Here is a 24,952-nt window from a genome sequence, read left to right as displayed (position 1 = left end):
CACAACTTGTAAGCCTTCGCCATCTCAGGCCCGCGCCTGCAAGGTAGGGCGAGTAGGCTCGCCCCGGACAGCCGCCAGCGGAACCGGAATTCCAATATCGCCAGTACTTCCGCCTGGAATACACTGGCGAAACCTGGGAGACCATACGACTTGGATACACCGTGTGTATTCGAGAAAACCCCCGCGCCAACTCCACAGGCCATCTTTGATCCGTCCGTAAAGAATACTGTATCATAGTCTTGCAACACGCCGCCGGTCTTCCACTTTGCCCTGTTTGGAAGGTCCACAGCAAAGTTTCTCGTAAAGTTCAGCTTGTGTGTGGCATAGTCCGTGGGGAATGCCCAGATTTCCCGAAGTATTTCATCTAGGATGTTGCTGTGGCCGTAGGACTTCGCTGCCCAGCATCCGGACTCACGTAGTCTGACGGCACTGCACGCTGCAATATATATAATGTGGAGGTCTAGGGGGAGGAAATGCAGGAGTACATTGAGAGCATCTGCCGGGCAGAACTGCAGAGCCCCAGTAGCACCTGCACACGCGATTCTTTGAATCCTATTAAGCTTCGTTCTATTGTATTTTTCCTTCAAAGCCCGCCACCATACAATAGAGTCGTACGTTAGGATCGGACGCACTACAGCGGTGTACATCCAGATAACCATCCTCGGCAGAATACCCCATTTCTTTGCAAAGGTTCTCTTACAGGCATAGAAGGCTATACAGGCCTTAACCCTCAGTTCTGTGTTCAATCTCCAATTTAGCTTAGGATCCAGGATTACACCCAGATACTTTACATTAGAGGAAAGAACCAATCTTTGTTCATTCAGCCGTGGTAGATGGAATTCCGGTATCCTTGTCTTGGTGGTGAATAGCATCAGTTGCGTTTTGGTTGGGTTTATGCTGAGTCCGCATCTTGCGGCCCACAGGCACATCTTTCGCAATGCTCCTTCCATGATGTCGCTCATAATGGACAGAAACATCCCTGATACTAATATCACCAAGTCGTCGGCATACGCCACCACCTTCACCCCGCTGCTGTCCAATGTAAGTAAAATTTTGTCCATTACTATTAGCCAGAGCACCGGTGGCGCCATCCTGGGGCGTGCCTCTGTTTACAGCTCTGGTCAAGTGGTGGCCTCCCAGATCCGACTGGTTTATCCTGGTACTTAGCATGGATATAATCCAATGCGTGAGATATCCCCCCAATCCAATACCGGTCAAGGCTTCCTTGATGGTGTTGGTACTGACGTTGTTAAAAGCTCCTTTTGTATCCAAGAAGGCAGCAAGGGTATACTGCTTGTACTGCAGCGACCGCTCAACCGTGCCAATTACCTCGTGGAGGGCGGTTTCTGTGGATTTTCCTTTGAGGTAGGCATGCTGGGACTTAGAGAAAGGCGTTCTCTTCATAATCGTCCTTCAAGCGCATTCTTAATTTTCATTTGCTGCCTTGAATGACTAGGGACTACTATTCGCAATAGGTCAAATTTACCTCAATTATTTACTGAGACGCCTAGATGTTATACGGCAATTCAGACTATATCAACTCTTCCTTCCTGTTTTCTCAAATCGACTTGAAATCGCTTTGAGCGGGGTGCAGTATTTCTAACCCTAGTTCTGTTGAATAGGTTCCTTCCAGTTATCAATGTCGAACAGAAACATTGTAACTTCTTTCGATCAAATGATCGGTAGGTCGTTGCGGCATGCTTCGATAAAGCGCATATATTTGTGGCTATCCAAGTCTTGTCAAACCCCTGAAGTTTCACTTTCAACGTTCGATGGAAAGATCAAAACCTCCCAAGGAATCATATTCACAAACCTTCGTAATACAATACCAGACCATACATTCGACTCCCATATTTTTAAAGCCCGCTCATGAGCCAGTGAGTTTTTACAACGATGGAGACTCATAGCCGAATAAACTTATTGTGTTACACGCTGACAGTTCCCATAACCTTGTACCGGACTGCTGTTAGCCGATGTGTAAGGCTTCAGTGCATTCGCCTACTGCATCTGAAACCTGGAAGGTGTCCATAACTGTTATTCGGAAGCTCGAAGCGTTCATAAATTCATGTCTGCCTCTTCATCGGCTTACGGGGCGGATACCCTTGTACATGTAGATGTGGGTTAACCTGGGGCCGGCAGCGTGGGAGTGGCTAACGCGCTATGCCCTATAGAGGTTTATGGCAACCATTATAGGGTCTATGAAAAATATACAGTGAACGGCATGATTGTGTGTTTGTGTTCCCGTATATGTATGCGAAAAAGAATTTCAATATAGTGTTAAGAATAAGGGGCAAACGGGATCGAACGGAAGTATATTTTTCGCTGTTTGTATGTCTCCTTATCCCTCTTTTTCATTCACTGTTAACACACCATTAGGAGGTTTTCAGAACCGACTTTTTTATTACGTAGATCTTTAGCTTATCTATCCTAGAATACGCTGCAGAAATTTCAAGTCGAAATTCGTATTGCTTTACGTCGAGTCCACATGTTTCCCAAGCCTTCAGAAAAAATCGTAAGCGCAAACGTGTGGATAATGTGTTTGGCTTGGTAGCTAGTGCTTGCGGGAATTCTAACTCATAAAGTAATAAACCGATCATTATGAAATTGAGAAGTATAATTCCTTGCAAAATTATAGAGAATATCAACCAACATTTGGGATATCATATTTTTATGAGTACCTTTTTTGAGGTTTTGTATGAAACAAGATATTACTAAAATTGGTTCAATGGCTGTCTGTCCGTCTGTCCGATTTTTTTTGTTCTTTTTATACGTTGAAAGGTGGAACGATTCAAAACCTATCGCTGGCTCCTGCCATACGGTTATGTGAGACTTTTACTCACTAAAACCACCTCCTTCTCGCTTCGCTTACCCCGCGGGAATGCCATTTCGGTGTTACGTCACGGGGCAGAAGCAATTATGAATTGCGGCTCCTGTTGTTATTTGTAACTCTCCTCCGAAGTTCCTCCCTCCTCAGCAGATTGTGGATCGCCTTCATTAATTTTTCCACCGCCCTCCAAGATGTTTCAGAGGCTAACAACACGATATTCTCGGGTGTGAACCGTGTCCCAGCGTCAATTTCCGCCTCCGCTTTGTGTGCGGCGAACCGCGGCCAGTTAAAAACAACATGTTCCGCATTCTCCGAAATCATCACGCATGTCGGGCAGTCGGGGAGTCATCACGCCCGAAGCGATAAAGGTATACACGGCACCCTCCGTGACGGCTTAGGAATTGAGTTAGGTGTTAACTAACCTCACCGTGCCTTCGTTTGATCCATTTAAAGACATCTAGAATAATCCTGTGTATCCAGTGTCCTTTAGGTGAATCATCCCATCTTTTTTGCCATTCCAAAGTAGATTCACTTCGTGGCAATTGCCGACGATAGGTATAGGACTCGCCGATTGCATATGATGGGTCATAGAGAGATCATGCCTGCTATCACACAAGCTGCTTCGTCTGATGTTGTATGGTAAGAGCACGACGTTCGCAATGCACTCAATCGGTATGGGGCTGCGATTTTTCTTCTATTTGCTTCCAACCTCAAAGACGGTTCCCAGACTAGAGCTGCATAAACCAAGATCGAGCTGATAACTCTCGAGATCAGGAGCCGACGGCTTTGACTAGGACCACCTATATTTGGTAACATTCTTGCCAACAATCTAGACAAATTTGTTTGGTCACCCATGACTCCTAGGTATTTAAGCGTTGGCTACGACTGTATGATGTGTTCACCAATCCTGATCTTTATCGACGTTTGCTTCCTTCGCTTGGTGACGAAAAGTACCTCGGTTTTATGCTCCTCGAGCGCCAGACCAGCGTCCTCTAACCAAGACCTGATTTCAAAAATTGCCCCGTTTGCGAGTATTTCGATCTCATCAATATATTGTGCCACAATAGTCACTCCGATATCATCTGCGAAGGCAATGATTTTCAATTCTTTGGGCAGTTGCAACTTTAAAATTCCGTCATACATTATTATCCACAGGAGAGGACCGAGGACTGATCCTTGTGGAACCACGCAGGTTGTTGTATACGTCTTAGGTCCATCGTCCGAAAAATCCTGAAAAATTCCATGATTATGTGCACCAGGTATTTAGGACCGCCCAATTTGGCTAAAGCCGTAATTATTTTGCTCCATTTTGCGGTATTAAAGAGTAACTACCGCGCAAGATTTATTGGCCTCCATTGCTTTTTCCGCAATTTCCGTCACCGTCCTGATGGAATCGACAGTGGATCTTGCCTTTCGGAATCCGATCTGCCTGTCTGGAAGACCACCCTACTTCTATCTGCACAGTGTTTAGGGTTCGATTCACTTGAAACTTGTGGGAAAAGAGTTCTAGTCATATCCCGCAGCACATTAGGGTTGGTAATCGGCGGTGAGCGCTTTCCCTTGATTGACGTCATAAAAGTCCGTTTCCTTGCATAACCTCTTGAAGTGTTCAGTTATACTTCTAGAGATGGCTGCTTGCAATTCTTTCTTCGCCTTCTTATATCGGTTGTGCAACTTTTCAGACTGAAGCCGATTTCTGCTACGTTGCCTGTGTCTTCCAAACTTTACGAAGTTCTTCGATTTCGACATTCCACCAGAAGTTGGGCGTTAAAATCGCCAGCTGTTATTATGGTGGCTTGCTTTGGAAGCTAATTTTTCTACCATCAGTACGAATTCCAAGACACCACTGTGGAAGTTCTTGAAATATTCACATATAATGGCAACGCCAATTTCATTTTCCAGCACGCTTTGAGGGAGCAGCTCCTGAGCTGCCTGGCAATGGTTTAAATTCAGCTGTAGATACTTCATTTACAAAAAGCTGAAGTCGCCTTTTTAAACGCCGGACATCTGTAACTGCTATCATATGATCGACGTTACCTTCCTGTGTTTCTCTATTTTGCCAACAGTAATATCCTTTTTTGCTGCTTCGAATGGTAAAACTATTGTGGCCGTCTGAGTTCGACCACATGCTTCACGGAGCCTTATCACATTGGACTCAAGGATCGAATCTAGCCCGAGTTGAGTCTTTAAGGTCTGGCAGATTTCCGCTCTTGTGGTGATCTCATCTAGGTGCTTGCATTCAATCAGTATTGAGTCTTGGCTCATCTTTACTTTCGCTACTTTGCCCAGTGACGACTCGATCTTCTTATGTAGATCGTGGGACTTACTCTCCGCCGGCTTAAGCTTAAGGAGCAAATCGCCTTTCTGTATGCGTCTTATACAGTTCACGTGTTCTCCCAGGTCCAAGAAGGAATTGTCTGTTTTGACTTTCCGCAAGATTTCCCCATATGTCAGGTCGCTTGTTGATTTTATAATCAGCGCATCGGGCCGTCACCTCTTTTATGGCCTACCTTTTCGCTCTACTTTAGTCCAAGTAAAATCACTGACACCTATCTCCTGATAGTAGACTTTCACCGGGAAAGTTTGTTGATTGCACATGTTGTGTTTTACGCTTCTTGCGCTTTGGTGTCCGCTCTGGAGATTCGCCGTCCGTGTGTCCATCTCTCCGTCTGTCACACCCGATTTACTCGGAAACTACTCAACCGATTGTCACGAAATTTGGTGGGAACATGTGGTCTGTGTGTCCCTTTACATGTAGCGATTGGCGCCTTTTTATGTTGAGTTTGAAGGGGGGCTCCCCATACTTGCAAAAAGGGGGTGTACACTTTTTTTTCACAGAATGTGGGGAATCAAACGAAAGGGCTCGGTTGGTACTTTTGAAACTGATCTTATTTCTGATATTGGGTGAAATATAAGGGAGATAGAGCTCAAAATATGTGCCCCAAAAGTGAAACAGGTCTCGTTCTCAGAACCTACCCAACCGAAAAATCTGAAAAAAAAATCACAGAGTTGCAACTATACGGAATCTAGGCCCCAAAATACATCCCATTCGGATGTCTACAAATGTGTCGGAATATTTTGTATTCTTAGCTATGCATGAATGGAAAGTCGTGCATAGAGAGTTGCTCACATAAGATGAACACAAAACCTTTATATCCGAAGCGCCCAGCTTCCGGCATCCCCACTTGTTTTAACTTAAACAACGAAAAACGAACTTAATGTCAACGAAGCTCGGAAATTCCGGTTCCTCAAAAAAACGAAGAGAAATTTTGAAAATCGTGTTTTCGAAATGCAAATCTTGTTAAGTTTAAAGGCAACTCTAAAGAATAAAACAAAAAACTAAACAAGCAAAACGAATAATAAATGGCCCAGCAATATTAAAAATTATCTGGAAAAACGTGATTTCACAAATACAATTTATATGAAAAATGTGTTGTTTTGTATCTTCTTGTTAATGGTGACTTTTAGGAAATTTGAAAGAAAAATATTGGGAGTTTCGACTTGTAATTTTGAGAGATGGTTGTGATTTTAGCAACATGAACTTTCTTAAAGTGTGGGCTCTGACTAACACTTTTGCAAACACATCATTTGATCCAATACAATTTTATTTGAACGAATTATTGCTTATCTCCAGCTGGTGGTCCGTAAGCTAATCAATGCGACCTTCCTTATCAATAAAGGCCTCGCTTGCGAAAAGCAACCTTTACAGACAATATTTTCAATTTCCCGGATCAGAGAGTAATTGATCAAGTTAATTCAGTAGAACAGAATATTGTAAGAAGTTCTATTCAACGTAACATTGTGCATCCATCGTTCAGGGTAGTGTTTGAAATGGAAAGTGTTTGCTAATATGTTTTGCTGTGAGTTCTGTGAATGAATTGGAAAAAAGTGTTTGGAATCTCTCTATCTCTCAAAATACGCATTCGGAGATATTCTTCATTTGTTATTTGCAATTTTTCATTAGTTGCTTTGTTGTGATCTTAGAAATGTTTTTTTGCTGCGACTCTTAAGATTCCTCACTGAAATGGAATAATCTTTGAAGCTTTGAATCTGGTTTTTCATCCTATGTGCTGTGGTTATCTCCATACTCCAACTTACAATAGACACGCTTTGTACAAAAATTGCTTTTTAAAGCCTTAGCGCTTACTGTTTACGCTTATGACCACAATTAAAAAAAAAGTCTTCCTTTATATTTTCTGCCTCTAACCTTTCGGAAGGGCTTCAATTTCTTTCCTGTAAAACTGCTCGTTTTTACCCATGAAAAACTTTCCAAGTCCGCTTCAAAACTCGCCTTTAGTATTACAACATCGTATTTGGTCCGCAGTGAATTATACACATCTATGGTTTCCTTGATTTTCCCTAATAATTTTGCTGCATTTTCGTATTTCCCCGATGAACTTTACATTATGAAGTTTATATCTTTGCTTAAATTCATCAAACCAACCGTAACTTGCATCAAAAGTATCGCTGCTGTACTTTCTTTCATTCATTTACTTCACTTTTGTCGTAATAGTTATCATCATCATCAGCGGCGCAACAACCAGTATCCGGTCTAGGCCTCCCTTAATAAGGAACTCCAGACATCCCGGTTTTCCGCCAATTCGATATCCCTAAAAGCTGTCTGGCGTCCTGGCCTAGGCCATCGCTCCATCTTAGGCAGGGTCTGCTTCGTCTTCTTTTTCTACCATAGATATTGCCCTTATAGACTTTCCGGGCTGGATCATCCTCATCCATACGGATTAAGTGACCCGCCCACCGTAACCTATTGAGCCGGATTTTATCCACAATCGGACGGTCATGATATCTCATAGATTTCGTCGTTATGTAGGCTACGTAATCGTCCGTCCTCATGTAGGGGGCCAAGAATTCTTCGGAGGATTCTTCTCTCGAACGCGGCCAAGAGTTCGCAATCTTTCTTGCTAAGAACCCAAATTTTCGAGGAATACATGAGATCATAGTCTTGTACATTAAGAGCTTCGACTCTATGGTGAGACGTTTCGAGCGGAACAGTTTTTGTAAGCTGAAATAAGTTCTGTTGGCTGCCAACAACCGTGCGTGGATTTTATCATCGTAGCTGTTATCGGTTCTGATTTTCAACCCTAGATAGGAGAAATTATCAACGGTCTCAAAGTTGCATTCTCCTATCCTTATTCTTCGTGTTTGACCAGTGCGGTTTGATGTTGTTGATGGTGTTGACGTTGCCACCATATATTTTGTCTTGCCTTCATTGATGTGCAGTCCAAGATCTCGCGCCGCCTGCTTGATCTGGATGAAGGCAGTTTGTACGTCTCGGGTGGTTCCTCCCATGATGTCGATATCGTCAGCATAGGCCAGTAGTTGGGTGGACTTAAAGAGGATCGTACCTCTTGCATTTACCTCAGCATCACGGAGCACTGTTTCGACAGCCAGGTTAAAGAGGACTCATGACAGGGCATCCCTTTGTCTTAGACCGTTGTTGATGTCGAATAGTCTTGAGAGTGATTCTGCTGCTTTTATCTGGCCTCGCATTGGTCAGGGTCAGCCTAGTCAGTCTTATCAATTTCTTCGGGATACCGAATTCTCTCATGGCCGTGTGCAGTTTTACCCTGGCTATGCTATCATAAGCGGCTTTAAAGTTGATGAAAAGATCATGCAACTGATGTTCATATTCCAACAGTTTTCCATCGCTTTCCGAAGAGAGAAAATCGAATCTGTTGTTGATTTGCCTGGAGTGAAGCCTCTTTGGTATGGGCCGATGATGTTCTCGGCGTATGGGGCTATACGATCTAGCAAGAAAGCGGAGAATATCTTATAGATGGTACTCAGCAACGTGATACCTCTATAATTGTTGCACTGTGTGATATCTCCCTTTTTATATATGAGACAGATAATGCCTCGTTGTCAATCGTCAGGCATTGATTCGCTGTCCCACACCTTGAGCACAAGTTGATGAACCACTTGGTGTAACTGGTCGCCTCCATATTTAATCAATTCGGCTGTAATTCCAGCGGCTCCTGGCGACTTATAATTTTTTAACCGATAAATTGTACGGACTGTTTCTCCTATACTTGGTGATGGCAGTATTTGTCCGTCGTCTTCAGTTGGCGGGACCTCCAACCCGCCAATGTTCTGGCTTTTCAGTAGCTCATCAAAGTACTCAATGCATCGCTCCAATATGCCAATTCTATCGAAATTAGATTTCCCTCTTTGTCTCGACAGGATGAACTTCGTGGTGTATAAGGTTTCATCCTGCTGACTTATTTGTAAACTTCCGCGCCTGGTGCGGTTGCTCCCTGTTCTTTTCTAGCTCACAGACTTGTTGGTTCTCGCAGGCTTTCTTTTTCCGTCTGTAAAGTCGCTTCTCCGCTCGACGGAATTCGTGATAAGTCTCTGCGCGTGCCCCCGTTCTTTAAGAACGCGACATTACTCGGTATGCAGCATTCTTCCGTTCCGTAGCTAGCTTACATTCATCGTCAAACCAGCTGTTCTGGCTCCTTTTGCGGCTGTATGTTTATGACCGTATCAATGATAACGTTCTTCAGGTGGTTGTGAAGATCATTTGTTGATGCTTCATCTCCAGGTCCTACAGGTCTCTTATAGGTGTCGCGTAGGGCTGTGTTGTGGATGGCTTTAGTGTTAACTCTCACCTGATTGTCAGAGGGGATTCTGGGTGGAGTTGTTATTCGAGCTCGGAGCACCATGCCAACGAGATAGTGATCCGAATCTATATTGGCCCCCTATATGTTCTGACATCCATTAAGGCTGAGAGGTGGCGGCGTTCGATCAACACGCGGTCAATTTGGTTGAAAGTGGTCCCGTCTGGAGAGGTCCACATATGTTTGTGGACCGCTTTCCGCGCAAACCAGGTACTTCCAACAACCATTTCGTGTGACCCTGCTAATTGAATGCTCCGCAGTCCGTTATCATTTGTATTTTCGTGTAAGCTATGGGAGCCAACGTATCGCCTGAATACGGGCTCCGTCCCTACTTGGCTGTTAAAATCCCCAAGTATGATTTTGATATTATATCTGGGACAGGCTTCGAGGGTTCGTTCTACTGCCTCGTAGAAGGTATCCTTCTCCGACTCTGCAGTTTCCTCTGTAGGGGCGTGAACGTTAATGAGGCTTATATTTCCAAACTTGCCTCGCAAGCGCAGAGTGCATAGCCGTTCGCTTATGTTTTCAAAGCCGATAACAGCAGGTTTCATTTTTTGGCTGACTAAGAAACCTACTCCGAACACATGGTTTACTGGATGGCCACTATAATATATGGTGTAACGGCTCTTCTCCAGGAAACCGGTCCCTGTCCAACGCATCTCCTGTAACGCTGTTACATCACCCCTATATTGGGACAGGGTATCGACTAGCTGCTCAGCAACTTTATCTTTGTACAGAGAGCGCACGTTCCATGAGAAAATGCACAAATCGTTATTCCTTTGTCGTTGCCGCGTTCGTCATTGTATAATCCGTCCAATCCGAGGCTCCTGTTGTGGCTTCGTAACAAGCTGTTTTCCGTGAAGCCCTACCCAACTGCCAACCTGGAGGAGCAGTTGGTACAATTTGTCCCGTTTTTAGGCGCGGGAGACTCGCCTTCATCCTTCTCCGTGTGATCTGGAGCTTCTTTTTGACGAGATTTAAACAATTTTCCGTGATTTTTTCAATTTTGGATTCGTATCTCACCATGAGCACCCTGGACTGTTCCGTTCCCGGTAAGTTCTCTCGATCGTTCCTTTTCGTTTTTTAGCGTAGAAGCCATGGAACCATTTCCGACTCCACAGAATGGCTCTGGCCCGTATAGCAGGGTCGCTGCTCCTTTCTGGGCCAGCTCGTCCGCCACCCCATTGCCTTCGAACACAATGTGGCCTGGAATCCAGGTTCAGATCTTATTGAGCGAGTCGAGCGTGTTTAGTCTGTTAAGAAATTCCCATACCAGTTTGAAGTTTACCTGGTATGAGCTAAGTGCTTTGGTAGCCGCTCGGCTCTAACCGATAGCAATGTTCGGCCCTCTATAATTCTTTTTGAGTTTGAAGTAGACACATATATCTCTGGCGTATATTTCCGCCTGCAATATGCTGGTATGCTTACCCATTGGTTCAAGGTTCAAGGGCACTAATGATCCTAGTGCCTGCTCCCTCTGCCGTAAAGAATCCGTCAGTATACCAGATAATCAGTTGCTGGTTCAAGTCGTATGTGAATGCTCGAACGTGTTTCAAACTTCTTATCGAAGTGAAACCTCATTGTCAGGTTGTCCCTTCGTATCAGTAATTCGAGATACCGCTGTTGCGTCGAGTTGCGATCTGTCTGCCCAGAATACCGCCCCATAAATAATCATTGGCCCTACTATTGCATTTTTCATTTTTCCCTGCTATGAAACTGCAGGTTATCAGAGCCCCTGTGGCTTTTCGTACTATGTTTTCGCTCTAGTGTAATTCCCAAATATTTGACCTCTTTTACTCGTTTCATGTCCATGTCATCTAATGGCTCTCAGATTATTAAACTTGCGCTTGCTACTAATGGTGCTATTATACATGGGCCTTAGCTGGATTTATGCGCAGCCCCGCCCCACCCCATCTTGTGTACAACCTTGAGTAGTGTTTGTGATAATAGAATTTGAACCTGTCGCTACTTTTATTTGTCTACTCTCTAACATTCTGCCCATCCAGGAGGCCAGAACATTTCCCACTCCCTTGCGGATTAGGGTGATGTGCCCTCCTGCGATGTTCAAAACGCCTGCGACGTTCAAAACGCGGTAAGGGTGTTAGCACATTAGAATGTTAGCTCTAATATGGTTTTCTACAGTGGCGTGGTGTGGGTTGAGAACAAGAGAAACAACCGTAAAATCTAGATACGAATAAATATATCGTAAATAAATAAATAAAATAGTTTGAGTATGGTAGTTAGTCTGTATTTTTAAATGTTTTATAAGTGATAATCTGCAATGAGTACCCCATCCCACCAGTAGTTTGGTCTCCTACTGGGAAATGAGCACCTCCTAGGCATGGACGCGTCTCATGCTTTGGCGATACATTGGGCCACATAGACGGCTCTTTCCGTAGTGGCGCCTGCTTTATCAAGTTGATCTAACCACACCTCTATGAAGGTCTGCTACTCCAAAGCTTTTGCAGATCAGCCTGAAATCTTTCTCGGTTTCGGGCATGATGGGTCTTTGCCCTGTGGGTCGAGACTTGTCTCAAAGAAGATTGCCTGTTAATCCCTGTGGGTGTAGCGTTCGCTGACGCACCAGGATATAATCCGCGCCAGCGTAGGGTTGAAAAAGGTCAAGTTTACAGCCGAACCTGACTCCCTTTTCTGAAAAGTGTTGTAGCACCTTCGTTAGCCAAAACTATGTCCATCCGCGCAAAAGCTTCAAATAAACATTATATGCCCAGGTGGCCAAGTTTTCCACCACCGAGGCATTGTGGTTGAGGGATATCAACGACCAGGAGCCCCCTTGCTCACTCCCAAAAGCCGCCGGTATTGAGGTTCCGAGTCCCTGCACCGTAAGTTTCCTCCTTCTCTCGTCTTCCGTGGTGTTTTTATATTCTGGGTATCCTTCCCATAGCCATTTTCGTCTACGCAGCAGAGATAAGCAAACACTAGGCCATGCACAGTTAGAAAAGAAAGTGCATGAACACATATTTACACATCAATAAGTATACCGTATCCGCCAACTGGGGTCGCGCCTGATGGGAGATTTGGCAACTCCTCACAGGTCCGTTTGGCTGAGGCAGCCGATTAACTCGGAAACGGCTGAACCGATGGTCATGAAATTTGAGAACATGTGTTTTGTGTTAAGTTTGAAAGGGGGGGTTGCCTATACATGCGAAAGGGACCAAGGGACATTTGTCTAATCCAAATTCCATCCCAATATGGCTGAACATGTCTACTAATCGCAATAGACTTCTAAGGTGGTCATAAGTACCAGCATACAGCTTGATGTCTCATCTAAATACATCAAGTGTTAGTCAGCTTACACTTAGCATGTAGGCCATATTTGATTGCAAAACCATGTCCTCAAGCATCATTCAGTAGCCATGAAAGGGGTTCAGTGCCATGCAAAACCAGACGGGACTCAACGAATTCCCCCGGAAGATACCTGGGGGTGCCAATACCTCCCTCAGATGAACGCACTGACAAGGTGGTCCATGACTGTCGCCAAAAACTTTATTAGTTTCGGATCAATGCGGTACAGAGGTAGGACATCGATTAGCCAGATATGGGGGACACTTCTACTCTTGGACAGAATGTTGTTGGTCTCAAGGTGCGCGTACTCAACGAATTCCCCCGGAAGATACCTGGGGGTGCCAATACCTCCCTCAGATGAACGCACTGAAAAGGTGATCCATGACTGTCGCCAAAAACTTTATTAGTTTCGGATCAATGCGGTACAGAGGTAGGACATCGATTAGCCAGGTATGCGGGACACTTCTACTCCTTGGACAGAATGTTGTTGGTTTCGAGGTGCGCGTATTGGTATGGTGGGTGCCTTCGGCGGTGATCCACTCAGCATGCTGGGCGGGTAGCCCTCAAAGTCCACTCCAATATTCTTCCTCTTCCGTCATCGAAAACTGTACTGTCTGGACGCTCTCTTGGGATTCGTTGAGTGATCTGAAAAAAATTCTGCTGGTTCGTCGCGTACGTTGCCTTGTCAGCGCTCAGCGCACTATGGAGCTCAGAAAAGAGTATGTCATCAAAATGTCGAGAAAATGCCAGGTAATACGAAAGCAGATGATCTTAATTGACGAGTGTCGTTGTAACGACTTAATAGTCTTAAAGTCAGGCTCGGTAGTGTGGGGGGTGGGGTCCTTTAAGCACTTAAATCGCTCACGTGTCATTATACCGAAAATCTACGTATCTTTTCCGATGCATGGGTTTGCACTGGATCCTGAAATTTCTATAAAAAAAGGAATCCGCGCGAGCCTACCGAAATAACATCACGCGAGCTAAACCTGAAATGAAAATAAGAAGAAAATAACGGTTCGACTGCGCGCGTAGAACTGTAAAAGGTTGGACCTAAATGCCGAGAAAAGGAAGATCCACGACGGTTCACATCCTCGATCACTGTTCATCCTGTCTCAGATGTATTGTGAGGCGCGGCTTTAGAGGTTCTCACCTTACTTTGGAATCCTTAGGCTTTTCTATTGAAGGATTCACCAATGTAAGGAGAGTTTCGTGGGGTTCAAAGAGAGAGACCCTTTAATTAAAAAAAAAGAATTAAAAAATAAAGGACCAAGGAAGATGAAAATTATATAATATAAAATAAAAATAATATCAAATGAAATGAAATTAAAATGAAAGAACAGAAATAATATGAAATAAGAACAAATCGGGAAACTGGGAGCTGGATGCTTCAGGTATGGAAGGTTTTATGAATTTCTTTTATAAAAACATTTCAGTGAGCATTTGTCCCATTAGTACCTAGCACGTAATATATGCATATATACTGTATACTACTGTGATACTGACATTCAAAGCCTTGAATTTGCACAGAAGCGACGAATTTGACCTATTATAATTTTGTTAGTAATAGTGCGATTTCCACCAAACCTGGTAGGATAGTCAATATGTAGCAATGTAGACTGCTGCAAAATTTCGTGATTTTAGGATGAAAAAAATGCATGTACGGGGACCTCCCCTTAAATTCGAAGTAGAATGATATAGCTCACCGAATGCGTGAGCGTTCCCATTTCCCATCTTTTCACAAAATTTGGTGTCAATCGTTATAACTGTTTGCGAGAAGAATGCGTGCGACCGACAAACAGACGGACAGACGAACGGATAGCCCAACAAACAATGAACCGATTTTCATAAGGTTTAATTTTACACAAAAAAAAATTGACCGACAGGGAAATGGTAAATGAAGAAGTTAGGACCACAATGAAGATAGTAACATATTTTGTCGATGCATTTTATTGGAAAGAGCAAATATACAATATTTTTTTTAGGAGCTCAACTGAATCTATCGACAGCGAATCAGCTGAGAACCAAATTTTCTAAGTCGCATATAAATGAATGATTTAAATATTTACGTTTAACATCCTTTTCTAATTATTACGAAATTAAATGATCTGGCTCTTAAATTTGGACTAAATGACTAAGTTTCCCGGTGCCTTGAGCGTCGCTTCTTTCGGTTTCGACTGTAGTATTAATATATAAAATCTTCATATCTTAAAAAAGTAACCCCTTTCTTTAAATACAAATAACATTTTTGTTCACTTTATCGTAGATCTTTTATGCATATTTAGTTATTACTTACAGTCTTCGATTTTAAGTACCTTTTTTAAGTGTGTACTTCAGATATTTGAAAATATGAAAAAATAACAAAAAAGCAAACGCAAATACCTTTTTAGATTTAATCAGGCTCTGAACTTAACAAAACTGAATCTTCCGCTGAGAGCAATGAAATATAAAACAAATCGAAATACGGAAGCTCGACGTTTCGAGTATAAAAGTTTTCTGTAGAAAATTTATATATTCCTCGATATGTCTCCAAACTCTACCTCCGCCGTTCATATGAGTTTACTTTATACGATAATCGAGTGCGATAAATTCACATGAAATACATAACTTTGACCTTCTATAACTTTGTTATAGAATATAGTTGGATAGTGTATATTGTATAGTTAGTAGTATAGTTGTAGTAGTAGTAGTATAGTTGGATTTCTTCCAAAGTTGTGTATTATATTATCGCTTATAACGATACTAAATTTCATACTTCTTGAATGAACTTAAGGGAGACTTCATGGTAAATTTCTAAAATATGGTAATATGCTATTATTAACTTTATTTAAGCATAGGAATGGAATGTATTTTGAGGCCTAGGTTACATATGGGTGCACCATTGTGATTTTTGTCAGACTTTTCGGTTAAATTGGTTCTGAGAACGTGATCTTTTACACATTTTGAGCCCTCACTCCCCTATATTTCACCCAAAATCAAAAGTAGAATCAGCCTTAAAAAGTACTAATCGAGCCCTTTCATTTAATACCATATTCTATGAAAAAAATGTACACCCCTGTTCGTATGTTCGGGGAGCCCCCTTAAAAACAGGTTCAAAATGATGCACCCATTTTACGTAAAGAGATTTATATGATTTCATTAAGGGGGTCATACCGGGTGAGGGCCGTTTTTTTGGTTAGTACGTAAACGGCATTTTAACGTACAGACTTAACTACATTCCGCAAACTAGGATTATTAAAAAATATTAAAAGCTAAATTTTTGGTGCCCTCTTAAACTTTATATATGTTCTGAATAAGTCGTGAATATTTCAAAGAATTTCGTTTAGTAGATTTTGGGCTATAGTGGCAGCTGGCATTTAAAAAGTAGAATGTAATTTTTAGCCATAAAACCCTAACTGACCATTTATCTGTTATACCTAATCCATAAACCTTAGGTTTCTTGAAGAAACACATATAAAGCCTTGGCTTCAATTCTTGCCCTTTTAGCGAAGTCATTCGAACGTCATTCGGACCGATAAACACGAGCTTTATTACGGTGATCGACATAAATCTGGCTTGTGACTTATCACGTGTTTAACACTATAATTTCCGAACGACTCCGAATATCAATAAATCACTTTGCCCATATATTCTACACTATATCTAGATACAATTGATGCAACAAATTCGATTCCGCGAATCCGACACACGGGATGACCCCCTTAAATTTCGTGACAATTGGTTCACAACATAATAACATTTCGAACACATTACCCTCTTTACTAAATGACTTTTACAAATATATTTGCAATATTTTGCACATTGTTGAGACCGTTTTTGGTCCTCTTTTCAGTCGCATAGATAGTAATGCCCTCTTTTGTGTTCTGATTTTTCCATACCGCCCACACTTGGATTTTCACTTCTGTAGAGGCTTCGACATGTTTCGTGTGCTCCAAAAAGTTTTCTATTCTTTTTTTGAAGTCAGTAAAAAATTACAGTGGATCAAATCTATTTTTCATAAACAAACAGTGTCAGTAAATCTATTTATATTAATATTAATGTATTGATTTTTGTCAATTACAAACTTTTTACGAAACTAACCACTTGCATCGATTCTTGCTTCAAAAATACCCTGTTGTGTGTTGTGTTGTGTCGCTTTTCCCCAGAGCTAATTGTAAAAGCTATTCACGTAGATAATTACGCCGTCTTCCGGGCAACTAGCATTCTCCATTTCTTCTCTATCACTAATAACTTCATTGTCACATAATCTCCTTCTACCGAGGACTTTACCGCTCTCGAAATTAAATTTATCAAACAATAACACCGTCTGCGTGGCCATTTAAATTTTGAGGAGGTGGAAATCTTCAAAAGACACTGGTCTGGACACACCAGCGTGTGGGATTTTTACCCACTAAAACCACCCCCGACTCCCTCCCTGCCCCGCGGAACCACCATAAGGTATTACATCACGGGGCGGAGTCAGCTCACTCTAGCTTAATCCCATTTCTTCTAAACGCGGCGCACGTGACCGCGCTTTTCTCCATTCCTCTGCCTTTCGCAATTTATCTTGAATAGATGCGATCATGGAGTTGACCGCATCGCAATTCTCTTGATGTGCTACCATTTTCGGCACCAGATTTTTTGCTACCAGCACCTCTCCTAGAGTCTCCTCTAGATTCCTCCTTTCTTCCACAAATCTCGGACAGTGGAAGAATACATGTTCCGGGTCCTCTGGGACTCCCTCACAATTTGGACAGTCGGGTGAGGTCTCCAATTTAAACCTGTAGAGCGTTATAATTAATCTCACCGTGTCGTCTCTCCAACCACTCCTTGATGGCAGGAATGAGCCTGTGAGTCCACCGACCCTTTCCCGAGCGTTCCCACCGCTCTTGCCATCTATTTATGGATCTCTCCCTCTCAGCGTTCTTCGTCTGCGATAAGGGAGAGATTGGCTTCGCATGGTATATATATCAGTCTGTCTGTCTGTCTGTCTGTCGGTCTGTCTGTCTGTCTGTCACACCCGATTTATTCGAAAACGGCTGGAACGATTGTCACGAAAATTGGTGAGAGTTTGTAATCTGGTGTTCCCTTTACATGTAGTAAGTGACGCCACCTTGTGTTAAGTTTAAGGGGGGGCTCTCCATACATGTGAATAATAATAATAATCGTTGGCGCAACAATCCATATTGGATCAGGGCCTTGAAGTGTGTTAGAGCACTTCATTCAAGACCGTAACGGTACACTAGGAGGCAATGTGGTCAGCATTGCGCTCGCCCGAGATTATTACCCTGATTTGACTCAGGTACTCATTCACAGCTGAGTCGACTGGTATCCGACGTCAAATCACGATGCAAATTCCACTGTCACCAGTGAGATTTGAACCGCGACCTTCCGTATGACAGCCTAGTGCTCTAACCACTGAGCTATCCGGCCACGTGGGGTATCAAATGAAAGGTCTCAATTAGAACTTGTCGAAACTGGTTCAATATTTGATATTGGGCGAAACATAGGGGCGTGAGGGCTCAAAATATGACCCCCAAAAAGTGTAACAGGTCTCGTTCGCAGAACCTATCCAACCGAAAAATCTGAAAAGAATCACAGTGGTGCATCTCTACGAAATCTAGGCCTCAAAATATATCCGGTTCCGATATCTGCACAAATAAAGTTAATAATAGTATATTTCCACATTTTAGAAATTTACCCCAGAAATATAAAATTTTGCACGCGTGTAATGAAGAACATAATGCACAGTTTGATCAAGTTTTTTTTTAGTTTTAGACATGTGTGTATGTAGGTATATAATATATGCGTGCTAATGAACTTTGCGGGTAGTGTCTAATTCAAATGGATATAAGAAGTAAATGGGAAATATGGGTACGATCAATTTATATACGTGCATATATGTGTACAGTATTTGGAAATAGGCAGTTTGTTTGTTTAGGGTGAGCCTAATATCTATGGCTGTAATATGTACGTATGTCTCGTAGTTTGAAAAAATATGAAGGATTATGTTGGATCTTACATAAGGTGAACACAAAACCTTTATACCCGAAGCGCGAGCTACCGGTATTCCGACTTGTTTTATATGGATATGATAAGCTTCATTAACATTTGTTTAACATTTCTTAAAAATACAAGGAAGGAATAACATTTTTGAATTCGGAATTTTATTTTCATTTGTTAAAGAGGTAATCTCATTCGTTAAATAGTTAGTTTCTTTTATTAAAGTGTTAATTTTATTTGCAAGAGAGTTAATCTTATATATTTAAACTTTAATTTAATTTGGAGAAAATAAATTTGTCTTGTATATTCATCACCATATGCATGGAAATGATAGTGATTAGCATTAACAACACATAACATTTTTTCACCTACTATTCTACCCGATACGCTTAGGTATTTCTCAACTATTCAGATTATAGTAGTATTATAGTATTATATTATATTAGAGTAGCCTTTTTTTTGATCGGGCTTGAGACAAAACCCCCCTTACTCATAAAGTTATAATAGGTCAAAGTTGTCCCTTCCGTACAAATTCTAAAATTTTGAATGATAATAGGACACAAAAACGGATATTCTGACACAATGTATTCATATACATTAAGTGCTAAGTACTAATGGGATAAATGTACACTCAAATGACTTTAGAAAAGAAATGTACAAAACCTTTCGTACTTGAAGCGTCCAGCTTCTTGAATGAAGTGCCCTAACTCACTTCAAGGCCCTGATCTAATATGGATTGTTGCGCCAACGATTTTTATTATTAATTCATGAGTTTAATTTGATAATGTAGGGTTGTAGGAAGAAAATTCCGGCACGAAGCGGAAATTAAGCGCTCTCCCCAGGGAATTACACAATCAATCCAGGATCCGGAGGAGTCACCCTGTTTCCTTCGCCCTTTCCACAGGCCAGAGGGCATCCTTTAACAAAAGTCAAGTAACCTAGTCCGAGTAAATCGTAATTTAACATATTACCTGACGCAACTATGTATATATATTCATGATTTTTTTCCAGATATTCAAGCAACAAAAAAAGTCATAGTTATTCAACGTTTTTGATCTTGCAACCTTTTGAAATGCACTTCGAAATCTATTCCATTACATTATATAATATTTTTGAAAATTTTATCATCATATTCATTTCGTTTTTGATTTACACAATATTTATGTACCCCAACATGTGTTTATTCCTGCATGTTATACTAAATATTTACTGGAGCAAAGTAAAATATTCTATTTGAAGAATTGTTTTATGGCAGTTGTAGTGCTTTCGTGATTAGATAAGAAGAGAAACCTCGAAAATATAATACATTTTTGAAGGAGATTTAACTGTTTTCTGTTATTGTGACGATATCATTTTGCGGATTAATTCTTGTCAATATACGAGTACTTACCAATTCCCATTAAGAGAGCCAACTATATTTATGTAGAATAAGTAAAACACTACAAATCCTTGCTTAACTTTAAGTTAAAAATATTCTTCTGTTTGCTTGTTGAATGTGTAAATTGTAAAACTTGTGATGAAAGTGGTAAAACAACTACGGCAACGGCTGTTGATATAGAAGCAACTGGAATGTCACTGTGAAGTTTCCAATGGTTTAATTTAAAAATTCAGCTGTGTTTGTGTAACATTTCAAAAATGTGCAAATATTCTGGGAACTTATACCTATGCCAATGACGTATTCTAATAATACTCAATATTATAACGAAATAAAAAAAATAATAAAATAATAATATTAATGTAGTAGTGCAGTGTATCGCCTGAAATTTCAACGTTATAATACACCAATAATAGGATTTTAATGGAATCTTAAACTATACAACAAAAAAATAATTAATTTTGAATTAATTTATTATGTTATCTATGGCCAAAGTAAACGCCTTGAAAAAACATGACGTCGCTCGCGGAAACACGCAGCCTTCTGTGATGATCTGAATTAAAAAAAAACGAATATGTAAATGATTTTCAAAGATATCAAAATGATGAATTATTGAATTTTTTCAAAATCGTTGTTTTTAAGATTTTGTTTGCTGGGGAAATTTGTCTGCTACGGCCGATAAAGTCCACGAGGTGTACACACGCCTCGCGGAAGTCTCTAGAAACACAAATCGGGAAATTGAAGACCTGAAAGCAATTGTAACGTCACTTGCGGACACAGTCTTGAAGCTTGCGGCGACCGTAGGTACTTTGCGTTTGGGAGGTAGATCTTGATGGCAGTCACGATCGAAAAGGGCGTTCGGGTAGTCGCACGCGAGGATTTTCATCAACTTCGACGATCTGCTGGTACCACCGTAAATTCGGAGCTAAGACAACTAAATGTACCACCGGATGTCCGTTTAACGCAACAAAAAACTAGGCTCGCTCGGCGACGGCTAGCCAAAGCGCAGTGCCACGTCGCCTTACAATATTCGACCCTCTGAGTAGGCGTTGCTTTCTGGTCGACACGCGCGTGTTCTTTCCGTACCCCGTCCAAACACGTTGATACCAGAAAACTTGCGACTGGCGGCCCCGAACTCCTCTCCCATCCGCATTTACGGTTACAGGCAGATGGACGTTTGTCTCGGACTGCGCCGAACATTTTCGTGGCGATTCGTTTTGGCGGACATTAGCACCCCCTTTTTAGGCGCAGACTTCCTGTGTCACTATGGGCTGTTGGTGGAATTGCAGAACAAAGCAAGCAAAGTCGTCAGGAACAGTTCTACCTGTGCAAATAACACTCTATCCATTGTTCTCGAGGATGTTACCGGCCATCGTATCCACGTACTCCCCCGAAAATACCGCAACTTCACTACTGAAAGTAAGTAGTTTCTCCCAGCCGGTTAAGCACGATGTGCAACACAACAACAAAATCTTCTCAAAGGTACATCCTCTATCACCCCGGAAGCTAGCTGTTGCAAGGAAAGAATTTGATGATCTAATGAAACAAGGTATTTGCAGACCTTCCAATAGCTGTTGGTCATCTCCACTTCATTTGGTCCCTAAGCCAAACGCGAATGTAGGCCTTGCGGAATTACAGGCTCCCGACCGGTATCCTATTTCACTCATCCATGATTTCGTGCATTCGCTGACAAACTGCCGTATTTTCACACCAAGGCGTATCACAAAATCCCTGCTGCTCCCTGCTGCACACCTTTCGGACTCTTCGAGTTCAGCAGGATGACAGGTTGAAGCGATTAAAAACTTTTCCCTGGCATTTCTTTGCTAAGGCTGCTCATCACCAAGCGATCCTCAATGCTTACTTATCTGGGCCCAAAACAAAAGACTCCCCAGGGGTTGCAAGGTTTAGTGAGGCCGTCCAGGTATTTTAAAACGCTCAAATAAGAGTTTGTTGATGCTACTGCTGGCATTTTCTCGGTCAGATGCACCTCTAGCTGTGTTCGTCGATGTCTCAGACACAGGGTAGAATCTGCGACTCTTCGCCAACCCTGTACTGGATATCAGAGCCGGTTTAAGCAACTCCAGCATGTTCCGCCTACTCAGGGATGTAGTTTCGAAACTCCGGCCGACTCCACACCCCCAGGGATATCGAGACATGTTCGCAGCTCCTCATTAGGGTGGACGCTCCTCGAGGGCCGCTGCACTCACCATACGAGGCACCCTTTAAAGTCCTAGAGGGACGGGAACACTCTTTCAAGCTTGACGTTCAAGGCGAACCCAAGTGAGCCTCCTTGTCGATGCTGCTGGCTTGCACCGAACCGGGGATACTTTAAAAAAGTACCCACGAATGTCAGGTTCGCCCAGTAACTCCATTGGCGAGATCATGTCCCGGGTTCCTCCACTGAACCCGTGCGGTTTTAACTGAGGGCGGAGTGATGTGGCGCGCAAACTTTCCTTCCTCTAGATCGGACTGCCGGCGCGCGTGGATGGCTGTTTAAATTAAGTTTACAATATAGTGGATTATACAATTATATACAAGGTTATTATACAATACAATTCAATACAATAAAGTGTATTAGGCTTTGATGAACGAAGACGCTGTTTCTGCACTTTATTCGAAGAGTTATCCAAAAGGTCATCCTAACTTCCAAGATATAACTGTTCAAACTTTAAAAAAATTTCAAAATCGATTTTTCATCTAAATTACAATATGCATGTTGTAATGGTACTTTAAACTTAAAAATCTGCAAAGTTGATAAAAGTTACCACATTATGTTAGCTTAGCATTACAATTTTCCTCAAACAAGTAAAATTTCTACCGTCGTGAACAGGACACCCTGTATAGAAGGGACGATTGAAACAGCTGCTCCCACAATATAGAAAAAAATAATTTTTTCGAACCGTCATACTGTACTTCTACCTTAATGAAGCGCCGCGAAACCCTAGGGGACGCTAATGTGAAAAAGTATCTAATTGAAATTATCTTTGAAGTTACGTAGATTGTTGGCGTGTGAGTGCGATAAGGCATTAAGAGGGTTTTCCTATATGTCATTTTCCAGAAATGCATTTTGCCTTTTATATATAATTTGAAAGCAGAATATATTGGGAGTGTACTGCACACATTTTAGGCCGAAATTCTGAATATTTACTTTGTTACCGCAAATAGAAGACTCAAACTATGTTTACGTGCATACAAAACGAAAACTTCAGACCACATTTTTAAACTGGTGGGAAGCGTAATTGATTCTGGTGATCCTATCGGGCTGACATTTTTGAACATTATTGCACACATTAGTAGTTCTGACCCGAACCGCGATTATACATTTTCATCAAAAATTTCTTATTTTTATTGTGGATATTCAGTGGAATGCAGACGCAAACGCAAACGGTTATCATTGTCGATTAAAAATTTTATACTATTACTCAAGACCCCAATAATAATATACAGAATGATTGAACAGATTACACTTTTTTTATTGCCCAAAAAGAAATCTAAAATAAAATATCGAGCTCCACTTAGAAAAACCCCCTTCAACTTAAGGGGGTCATCCCGTGTATCGGATCCGAGGAATCGAATTATTTTTTGGCATCAATTGTATCTAGATACAGTGTAGAATATGTGAGCAAAGTGATTTTTTGATATTCGGAATCGTTCGGAAATTATTGTATTAAACACGTCATAAGTCACATGTCAGATTTATGTCGATCGCCGTAATAAAGCTCGTATTTACCGGTCCGAATGACGTTCGAATGACTTCGTTAAAAGGACAGGAATTGAAGCCAAGGCCGTACATGTGTTTCTTGCAGAAACCTAAGGTTTATGGACTAGGTATAACAGATTAATGGTTAGTTAAGGTTTTATGGCTAAAAATCACATTCTACTCTTTAAATGCGTTTTTCTCGAAACTGCATGTTGAAAATTGGCTGTCACCATAGCGCAAAATCTATCCAACGAAATTCTTTGAAATATTCACGACTTATTCAGAACATATTTCTACGTTCCGCAAACTAGGATAATTGCGATGCATTCAGTAGTTTTTTTTTATTCATTGAAGAAGGCGTAAAAAAATACCAAAATTCAAAAAAAAAGTTTGACACGGCACCGAAAATTTGGTTTTTAATATTTTTTAATAATCCTAGTTTACGGACTGTAGTTAAGTCTGTACGTTAAAATGCCGTTCACTTTTTTTCTTTAAGATGCCATCTAGCGTGGCAGCAGAAAAACACCTTTTTTTGGAGATGGGTGTATAAATTGCTCTATATTTCAATAGCAAGCTTTCCGATCGGGCTGGAAAAATTATTATGCACGCTCAAGATATTAATAAATTCATGGTGAAAAATTCGTATTTGTATCTTTCTCCAGTTCTTCAGAAAAAATTTTTAAAAAAAACCAAAAAAAAACGGCCTTCACACGGGATGCCCCCCTTAATGTGTTCATTTTGCAGGTATCGTTTTAAATGTGACAATATTTGCTGGCGGTCGTTCGGAAGGTCGCGGTTCAAATTTCGCTGATGGCAGAGGGATTTGTATCGTGATTTGACGTCGGATACCAGTCGACCCAGCTGTGAATGAGTATCTGAGTCAAATCAGGGTAATAATCTCGGGCGAGCGCAATGCTGACCACATTGTCTCCTACAGTCTACTGTAGTGTACCGTTGCGGTCTTGAATGAAGTGCTCCAACACACTTCAAGGCCCTGATCCAATATGGATTGTTGTGCCAACGATTATTATTATTATTATTAATATTTGCTAATATTTTGAGATTCCGTCAGAACCATTCCTTTTATAGTAGAATTGATGATTGATTACAATCTCTTGCGAAATTTGAAG

The 24,952-nt window shown here is 41.6% G+C and overlaps 1 protein-coding gene across 3 annotated transcripts in view; it reads left to right on the top strand.

Annotated features, from left to right (window-relative positions):
- The first annotated feature begins 6,534 nt into the window (after window positions 1–6,534).
- LOC119655595 (sodium-dependent nutrient amino acid transporter 1-like) overlaps window positions 6,535–24,952 on the top strand; it is a 47,698-nt gene continuing 29,280 nt past the window's right edge. Inside the window, exon 1 of one of the 3 annotated variants that reach the window (XM_038061550.1) lies at window positions 6,535–6,687. In XM_038061550.1, the coding sequence (XP_037917478.1) occupies window positions 6,678–6,687 (10 nt within the window). In that variant the 5' untranslated portion in view covers window positions 6,535–6,677. Of the gene's footprint in view, window positions 6,688–20,094; window positions 20,423–24,952 lie in introns of those variants that run through there. The other 2 variants (XM_038061552.1, XM_038061551.1) reach the window with 2 other exon arrangements.

Source organism: Hermetia illucens, chromosome 4 (assembly GCF_905115235.1).
Source record: "Hermetia illucens chromosome 4, iHerIll2.2.curated.20191125, whole genome shotgun sequence".
Classification (NCBI taxonomy): domain Eukaryota; kingdom Metazoa; phylum Arthropoda; class Insecta; order Diptera; family Stratiomyidae; genus Hermetia; species Hermetia illucens.
The sequence above is the reverse complement of the archived record's forward strand: the minus strand, read 5'-3'. Positions and strand labels throughout refer to the sequence as shown.